This window comes from Octopus sinensis, unplaced genomic scaffold, assembly GCF_006345805.1.
Source record: "Octopus sinensis unplaced genomic scaffold, ASM634580v1 Contig01748, whole genome shotgun sequence".
Classification (NCBI taxonomy): domain Eukaryota; kingdom Metazoa; phylum Mollusca; class Cephalopoda; order Octopoda; family Octopodidae; genus Octopus; species Octopus sinensis.
This window is the reverse complement of record NW_021825054.1, coordinates 4080-14395: the sequence shown is the minus strand read 5'-3', so window position 1 is coordinate 14395 and position 10316 is coordinate 4080. Positions and strand designations below refer to the sequence as shown.

The following is a 10316-nucleotide window of genomic DNA, read 5'->3' as shown; positions in this document are numbered from 1 at the left end:
TCATCATTTCACATCTATTTTCCATGCTGGTATGGGTTGGATAGTTTGACAGGAACTGGCAAGTTAGAAGACTGTGGAGGCACATGGCCTAGTAATTAGAGCAGTGGACTCGCAGTTGAGGGATCGCGGGTTCAAATCTCAGACCGGGCGATGTGTGTGTTTATGAGCGAAAGCACCTAAGCTCCACGTGGCTCTGGCAGAAGGTAATGGCGAACTTCTGCTGACTGTTTCGCCACAACTTTCTCTCACTCTTTCCTCCTGCATCTAGCAGCTCACCTGCGATGGACCAGCGTCCCATTCAGGAGGGGAACTTATACACCAATGATGCCGGGAAACCGGCCCTTATGAGCCAGGCATGGCTCGAGAAGGAACAAACAAGTTAGAAGACTGCAACAAGCGCTGCTGTCTGTTGTGGGCATGGTTTCTATGGCTGGATGCCCTTCATAATGCTAACCATTTTACAGAGTGTACTGGATGCTTTTTACATGGGACTGTGCTTTTTATGTGGCACCAGCACTAGTGCTCTTTATGTGGAATCAACATTAGTGCTTTTTAAGTGGCACCAGTGCTTTTTATATGGCACCAGCACCAACAGGACAAGACAAAACCCCACCTCAGCTGGGAGGAGGGAGTAGTAAGGAAAGTGGGTACAGGTTGGCTTTGTGCTGGTTGATGAGGAAATCTAGTTTTCTTATTCATTAGAAAGGCTTGAACTAGATTCCAGCTTTCAACAATGAAAATGAATTTTAGGTAGATACTTACTTTAGACATTGCTTGCTGCATCTTTAATTCATCAATCTCGTCCTTCTGAGTGGTAAGTTTCTCATTCATACTGGCCAAATGCTCACTCATCATACGGAGTTGGCCCTCATAGCTACGAGTTGTGGTAGCTAAATCATCCTATATTGAAATGAAAAATTAAGAGATTCATTCTGTGTACTAAAGGAAAAGAAACAAAAACCTAATGGTTTACATTTTGGAGATATTAAACAAGACTGAAGAATAGAAAGAAAGCAGAATACTATTTACTGAAAATCTAGTTTCATTTTGTTTTCTGTAATTGGTTTTGCAAGATTCTTGATGTGAACCCATGTGTTGGAACATATTTTGTTTTATCTCAGGAGGGTCATTGTGCTAATAATAAACACACACTGGTTCTATTTCGCTTTGTTATATTTTTTAGTTAACAAGTAGATTATTTCAACTGGCCTCCGTGCCGGTGGCATGAAAAAAGCACCCACTACACTCACAGAGTGGTTGGTGTTTAGGAAGGGCATCCAGCTGTAGAAACACTGCCAGATCAGACTGGGCCTGGTGCAGCCTCCTGGCTTCCCAGACCCCAGTTGAACCGTCCAACTCATGCTAGTATGGAAAGCAGACATTAAACGATGATGATGATTATTTAACTAATTGATTGTTTCGTTATTCATTTAGTCAGTCAATCAGTCAGATTTGCCAAATGTCCTTTTGTTGTTATTTGAGATCTCATCAATGACATACCCTACTCCCTACTCCAGGTCTGCTTCAGAGCTGTCTCTAAGTTCATATTGAACTGTAATCTAGCGTCAGTTTAGGTTACTTGATGTTATCTTTTCCTTCGTACCATTTATCTGTAGATTTGGCTTTATTACCTATTTCTTTACTATCCACAAGGGGCTAAACACAGAGAGGACAAACAAGGACAGACAATGGATTAAGCCGATTATATCGACCCAGGGCGTAACTGGTACTTAATTTATTGACTCCGAAAGGATGAAAGGCAAAGTCGACCTCAGCGGAATTTGAACTCAGAATGTAACAGCAGACGAAATATGGCTATGCATTTCGCCGGCGTGCTAACGTTTCTGCCAGCTCGCTGCTTTTGTTACCATAACCCTTTGTTACCATATACATTTCTTTTGTTTCAGTTTTGAAAATAATGAAGAAAGAATTTCATAAGATATCTTTGTCATCATTAAACTGGTTATCACCAGTTAATAATAAGAGAGGAGGCTTGTATCATAGAACCAGATGGATGATATCAAAAGGGTTAAGAGAGATTATCTAACTGAATACCTAACCATCCCTGAATTCTCAAAGAGGAAATGTTCTTTGTATGCTAATAATCATGGAGTGAAATTTGTTAGCCACAAAAACACAGTAATATAGCTCATGTCCACAGATATTACTTTGATGGAGAACCGAGTAGAACAATGATGGTTGGCACAAGATACAAGTAATAACATGGAGTTGTTCATAAATTAACATTAGTCCAGAAAAAATTATATAACTAGGTTCTGAATGTTCTATAAGCTGCATTCAACAAAGTGTGTTGTCACTATCATCACCATTGTTTAATGTTTGCCTTCCATGCTGGCATGGGGTTGTATGGTTTGACAGGAGCTAGCTAGGCAGAAGACTGCACCAGACTTCTGTACCTGTTTTGACATGGTTCTTACAGCTGGATGCTCTTCCTAACACCAACAACTTCACAGAGTGGCCTGAGTGCTTTTTATGTAGCACCAGTACATGCGAGGTCAGTTTTGACATGGTTTTTACAGCTGGATGCCCTTCCAAATGCCAACCACTTTTCTGTGTGGACTAGATGCTTTTTACATGTTGTCTGTATATTTTAAGTCCTAAATCTAACAACAGTATACTCCACAATAAAAATAATGAATAAACAAAAAGCAGGTTGAACACAAACAGAATGTTTTGATTGATTGCTTATAGCCATAACTACAATCTACATTGCTATAGCAGATTGATAACTACAATCAGTCTACAACATTCAGTTAGTACAAAAGGTTTACAGTCTTGGATCAATGATACCATAAATGCTATAACCACCACAAAGTCCTTGTTGCAGTGTGGTGGATTGTGTGTGTGTGTGTTTCAATGACCTTGAGAGCTATGCCGGTAGAGTACAAACTCTGGGTAGGGTAGGGTCCATGATGGACAGAGCAAAGAATAGAAGCCAGACTATACCAGAGGTAAAAATGGGTCTCAATAGAGCCCACATCACTACCTAAAAAAAAAGAAAGCAACAATGACAATTCAAAATCAAGAAGACCAGGGAGAGGAAGGCCTTTCCTCAAGGAAAGAAAGCCTAGAACCAAAAACGATGTAGAAAAATCATCAATGGCCTATGCTCCATAGGGTGTGAAGGGCAGTAATGATAGAATATTGGCTGAATAATTTGCAGTATTTATTTGGGCTTTACACCTATTTTTTTAATGCCCACAAGGGGCTACACACAGAGGGGACAAACAAGGACAGACAAATGGATTAAGTTGATTACATCGACCCCAGTGTGTAACTGGTACTTAATTTATCGACCCCGAAAGGATGAAAGACAAAGTCGACCTCGGCGGAATTTGAACTCAAAACGTAACGGCAGACGAAATACAGCTATGCATTTTGCCCAGCGTGCTAACATTTCTGCCAGCTCGCCACCTTTTTGGGCTTTACATCTTTGAATATAAATGTTACCGAGGTCAAATTTTGCCTTCAAGATTGATAAATGAAGTACCAGCCAAGTTGTAGGTGTTGATTTCTCTCTCTTTCCCTCTCAATTTCACCTCTTTCTGGAAGATATTACCTGTAGTTAAATGTGGAAAAGGATGGGCTTTTCTGAGTTTAAATGCCCAAGGCATGTCAGATATCACAACACTCCTAAAATCTCATCAGGAGCAGAAGGATTAAGGTGAGGTGATCATAAATGTGAGTTATCAGTGAAGATAAATAGATAAAGAATTTCTTCACTACAGATAGTATATCAAGAAACATGTGTATTGATAAATAAAAGTTAGTATAACAACATTTAAAAACCTTGTTACAAGATCATCAGGCATTCGTATACGAATTATATTACTGAAGATGGAGGACTAACAAATGTAATCATCATCATCATTGTTCGACCGTGGTCAAGACAATGGAATTTACTATGTTACACCAGACTTCATGGTCCATCATAGCATTACGGAGGTCCTGTTGCTGGATGCCTGTATCCCTGGAGATTACATCAGGGTAGGAGAGTGTGCGCCCTCTGGTATCGTGAGCAGATGGCTTCCAGAGGAGAAGAGGAGAAATTACCTCGTTTTCAGCTCTACAACAATGTCCAGCAAACTGGACTCTTAAATGCTAAACAGCATTTCGTTCCATCCTGCTATATCGTTATTTCAAATCTTGCTGATGCAAATTTTATTTACATTGAATTTAAGATTAGTAAAGTAAGTACCTATCACTTAGGAACTAGGTATGTTCAATTCAACCAACTAAATCTCTCTCTCTTTCTTCTACAAGTCTGTGGTCTTTAACCAATTAAAAAAATAATTTTTACAATACGAACTTTCAGCTGGGCTTGCACTGTTGTGGCCTGTTTTAATTCCTCTATAGATTTCTCTTTGGCTTCTTCTGCAATAGCTAATCTTTTATGTAAGGCCCGGACCTGAAAGACAGTAACATAGCAGTGGAATGAATAGACAGAGTAATATTGTAGCAGAATGAAATGAATAGATAAATATTGCAGCAGAATGAAATGACAAGGTAGTCTCACAATAACTTGATAATGGTGACCAAAAAAAAAAACATTTTAATTATTCAATGCTTAAAATAAATAATCAAATTTCCACAAATGCAGTGTGTCAATAAAGTTTTCGTCATTAACCCTTTAGTTTTTAACCCTTTCATTACTGTATTTATTTTGAGATGCTGTGTTTCTTCCAATTATTTTAAATATAACAAAGGATTTAGTAAAATAACTTAGTTATCGTTAAGCTAGTGTTAGGAACATTAATTGTGACTAAGGTTTGGTGGAAGATTTTAACTCAGAACTTATGAAAACATGACATTTGTACTACAGAGCCAGTTTCAGGCGGGTTGGTAATGAAAGGGTTAAACTGGCCTTATCCGGCCTAATATATTCTACATGTTTTATATTCAAACTGGCCGGATCTGGCCTCTCACACCTAACCTACATTGACATTCTAAAAATAAACAATCACATCATTGAAACCTCAAAGCTATAAGATAATGCATGATTAATTCAAAACAATTTGAGTGAAAGAGTATTACATTTAACAGAGTAATCTGAACACTAAAGGGTTAATCTGACTGGAGTATTGATTAGATATGTGTAGGGCAATATAAACTTTATTAGTTGGTCTCTTATTCAACATGTGTATGAAACGTGTAGTGTTGGTAGTTACGTCAACAAATAGTTTTGAAACCCCACCACGGCTTTACAGACACACTGCATTTACCAATTTGCATTAACCATAAATGAAGTTTATCATGGGAACAGTTATTCGATTCTCTCTTATGTATTAAAGGAGGCACAAGCACTTTCACACATGTGTATATGCAGGATAGAAATTTCTGCTAACCAAATTCACTCACAAAGCCTCTATTGGCCCGAAGCTATAGTAGAAGACACTTGCTCAAGGTGCTATGCTGTGGGACTGAACCTAAAACTATGTGTTTAAGAAGCAAGCCTCCTAACTAAACTACCATACTCATGACTACAAAACAATGTATATAAATATGAATATCACTATTTATAGTGTGACAGGCTTTTTATGGCCTAATGCCCTTCCTGATGCCAGTCCCCACCTATTTCCAAGTCAGGTAATGTTTTGTTTCCTATCTATTAATGCATTTATAATTTTGACTTATAGTCAATCACAAAGATATATTTCAATGAAGAACTGAAGTATAGATAACTCCATTATATGCTGGCAGAAATACCACTCCACAAGTGATTTTCTTATTTCTTTATTGCCCACAAGGGGCTAAACATAGAGGGGACAAACAAGGACAGACAAAGGGATTAAGTCGATTACATTGACCCAGTGCGTAACTGGTACTTATTTAATCGATCACGAAAAGATGAAAGGCAAACTCAACCTCGGTAGAATCTTAACTCAGAACGTAACGGCAGACCAAATACCTATTTCTTTACTACCCACAAGGGCCAAACACAGAGGGGACAAACAAGGACAGACAAACGGACTAAGTCGATTACATCAACCCAGTGCATAACTGGTACTTGATTTATCGACCCTGAAAGGATGAAAGGCAAAGTCGACCTCGGTGGAATTCGAACTCAGAATGTAATAGTAGACAAAATACCGCTAAGCATTTCGCCCAGTGTGCTAACGTTTCTGCCAGCTCGCCGCCTTTAGTGATTTTCTACTAGTGTAAATCATGTTTGTTGTACAAAACTGCTGAGAAGTAGGACTAAATCTTGGGTCTCTCTCTGCAACCCGGACAAGCCAATGCTAGCTCATTATTATATGAACGTGTATTTTCCAGGAAACTATTTCCTGTATGAGCAAAATTGAAGTATCTAAGAATATTTGGCGGTGGAAGACATAGTTTGTCCAGTTTTACTTTCACCTCAAAGTAACACAGATTTTGATTCAGCAGGCCATCTGTAAGCTTTTCAGTATGAGCAGACATTGGTGAAGAGACCCTCTGCATTATGTGGGTGTATAGCAGATGGGTAAAGAACCCCTTCAGTCATGAATGACAATGGGATTGCACCTAGACAGTTCCCCTCCAAGGCACAAATCTGGGCAAGATTGCCAAATGACCATTGTAACTACACTTTCATGCCTGTTCATGCATATATATATTATTTTAGCCTGGATAACAGCTTTATAATTGATTTAACTGTGTCATGTTCCTTGATCTCATCAATACTGTGGCAACAAGATGTTACATGGCTTTTACAGCATTATTCAAATTAACAGATAAAAAGATAAATTATACAAAAACTATCGAAGAAACTCAGTTCATTATAATCACTATTCATGTTGTTAGGTGTTCCACTTCCACAAAATAATGAGATGCAAAAAAAGACCACCACAGAACAGAACAAAAGAAAAACAGATGTATCCAGCCAAAATATTCTCTGTTTTATATTCAAACTAGCCAGAATTAGTATCCCATACCTGTTCTACAATGCCATTCTAAAAATAAGCAAACACATCATTGATATCTTGGAGCTATGAGGTAATGCATGGTTAATTCAAAACAATGGGAATGAATAAGCATTACATTTGACAGAGAAATCTGAATGCTAAAGGGTTGAAGAACCATAAGACTGATTTTAACAGAGATCCTATGATCAGATTGATTAATCTAAGCAAATCTAATATTGAATAGATCAGCAAGAAGAACCCCGATACAATTATTCCTAAACATAAAGATCAGGTGTAAGTAAATTCATGGATAAGATAAATACTTATGAAGCTAATGACCGGTCTCATAGTTTAGATATTAAATATAGAATGAATGTTCAGTAATTTGATAGTGATAATGATTATGCTTTTATAGTACAAACCTTACAAGATAAGGTGATAGATTTTTTTAAAACTAAGATTGAAGACTGTGAAATTGGAGTAATTTTTACAGGCCAAAAACAGTGTTGTTCATTTTGAACAGTCATTTATTTTGGATTAAAGACTGTTTAGTGTTCTCTTTCTTGTCATCATGAGAAGAAGTGACGCAGCAGAGATAACAAGTCTATATATCATCACTATCATCATCATAATTTGAATGCTCACTTTTGCATGCTCACATGAGTTGGAGACAATTTGTTGAGGCATATTTTCTACAGCTGGATGCTCTTCCTGTTACCAACCCTCTCTTATTACAGGTAAAGTAATACTTCCCTATATAAATCTCTGCCAGTTCACTTAAAAGTGATAAATTACAGAACTTTATATATAAATGTGGAGGCGCAATGGTCCAGTGGTTAGGGCAGTGGACTCGCGGTTGTAGGATCGCGGTTTCGATTCCCAGATCGGGCGTTGTGAGTGTTTATTGAGCGAAAACACCTAAAGCTCCACGAGACTCCGGCAGGGGGTGGTGGCGATCCCTGCTGTACTCTTTCGCCACAACTTTCTCTCACTCTTTCTTCTGTTGGCCTGTTCACTTAGCCAGCGGGGTGGCGTCATTTGAAGGCTAAAACAATGTGAGGCGCATTGTGACCAGCGATGTATAGCAACATCTGATAGCCTGGTCGGTTAGAGTGATCACGGTGATATATAAATGTAGAGTATATTATAACTGAAAGGCTCATAATTCCAATTGTCCATGTTACATGATTCCAGTAATTTAGCTGGTAACCTGTGACCGTTTTCTTTGAAATATCTGTTGTCTGAATATATTCTGAAATATTATATGAAAGTTATGAAGAAAATACTTGTCTTTATAATTCATAAACATAAAAGTTTCCTATTTGCAACAGAAGATTATATCCAGATGATGAATGAGTGGCCCTCAATAATTACAGCCTTAGAACTACAGGAACATCAACAGGGTTTTCATGTATTTTAAAATTATATAAGCTTTATTTTGTTTTTGGATTTGGTTTGCAAGATTCTTTATATGAGTTTGTGTGTTGAAGCATAATCTGTTGTGTCTGGGGAGAGTCATTTTCTTTTTGTGCCTTATAATTTAACACACTCACCAGTAAAATTTCCACTTATTTCTTATTTTTATTGTCCTAAAATTTTCGTTGCGTCATGCAACCTTTTCAATAGTCTTGACTCTCAGGTTCCAATCTGATTTGGTAAGGTTTCTATGGCTGGATTCCCTTCTTAATGCCAACCATTCCAAGAGTGCAGTGGGTGTTTTTTACCTGCCACCGGCACAGGTACCATTGACCTGACACCAGCATTGGCCACAACTACAGTCTCACTTAGGTCAACACAGGCATGGTATATTGCCAAGGGTCTTGGTCACCTGTCTCTGCCTACATAAGGCCCAATGCTCAAATGGCATTTGTTATGTGTCACCGGCATCGGTGTCAGTCAGATGGCACTGGCATTGGCCACAACTACAATTTCACTCAGTTCAACAGGTCTTCACAAGCACAGCATATCACCCAACAATTGAAGGGTGCTTTTAATGGGCCAGTTGTGCAACACTGACTTGATGGGTTTTCTCAAGCATGGCATATCTCCAAAGGTCTTGATCACTTGACATTGTCTGTGTGAGTCCAACATTCAAAGATTGTGCTTCACTACTTCACCCATGTCTTCCTGAGTCTAACTCTATCACAGGTTCCCTCCACCATTAGAGTTTGACACTTCTTCACACAGCTCTCCTCATCCATATGCATCACATGACCAGTACAGTTGTCTCTCTTGCACACCACATCTGATGCTTCATATGTCCAACTTTTCTCTCAGGATGCTTACACTCTGTCGTGTATGCACACTGACATTACACATCCAGCGGAGCATATTAGCTTCATTTCTTACAAGCATGTGCATGTCCTCAGCAGTCACAGTCCATGTTTCACTGTTGTGTAGCATGGTTGTTTGCAAACAGGCATTATACAGTCTACCTTTCATTCTGAGTGAAAGGCCCTTTGTTACCAGCAGAGGTAGGAGCTCTCTGAACTTTGCCCAGACTATTTTTATTCAAGCAGCTATGGTTTCAGGGCATCCACCCCTGCTACTGACTCGGTCACCTAGGTAATGGAAGCTATTAACTACTTCTAGTTTTTTTTCACTGGCATATGATGGAATCTATTTTCTGTACATTTTTGGTGTTTATTGTATCTGTGCACCTTCCACACAGAAAAACCATCTTGCCAGTTAACCTTCCTCTGATATTGCTGTACCTCTTATGTGTCCATAGCTTACACCAGGTACATCTAATATTGTTACTACCTACGCCTTTCCTACAGATCAAGCAAGGATTTGGGATTTGCTCACATGTGCGCACATGCAAACACACACACACACACAATAAAGTTTTGGATAAAGTTAGCAACTGAAAACAACTTACCTCTGCATGGAAATTAATTGCTTTGCTTTCAGCCAACTGAAGATTCAGTGTTAGCTGGTTAATACGATTAGTTAGGTGGTCTTTAATCAATTGTTCCCGGCTGTCAGCATCGACTGAGGATGCTTTCATTAGCTGTTCACGGCTATCACCATCTGATATAGGTATATGGCCTGTTCTAGAGTCAAGTGATGGAGAATGCTGTTACAGATCAAAGAGACAGAAAAAGAAAGGAAAAGAGATCAATTGTGATATTTGGGATGATTTTTTTAAAAACTATATTTAAGTAGTAAAAATTAATTCGAAGAGATTGGTTTAGCAGCCACTGGTTGACCCAGGGCTAAAGTAGAAAACTCTTGCTTAAAGTACCATACAGTGAGACAGACCCAAAACCACTTGTGTATGCAAAGGAGACTTGCATATACACACACAAATAGAGATAGACATCACATACAAACACATTTGAAAGAACAACAGAAAACAATATCAATGATATTTTCAAAAGATCATTCCTACAGCTGTTTCAAAGATTT

General features: G+C 38.5%; 1 protein-coding gene across 1 annotated transcript; it reads right to left on the bottom strand.

Moving 5' to 3' along the window:
• Nucleotides 1-651: 651 nt before the first annotated feature.
• On the bottom strand, nt 652-10006 carry LOC115227102 (protein phosphatase 1 regulatory subunit 21-like; the record flags this gene model as incomplete). The annotated part of the gene is made up of 3 exons (XM_029798024.2): nt 9787-10006; nt 4331-4429; nt 652-900 (listed from the first exon to the last, which is right to left on the bottom strand). Coding segments are annotated over exons 1-3 (477 nt in total), but the record flags the coding sequence as incomplete, so codon positions are not given.
• Nucleotides 10007-10316: the final 310 nt, after the last annotated feature.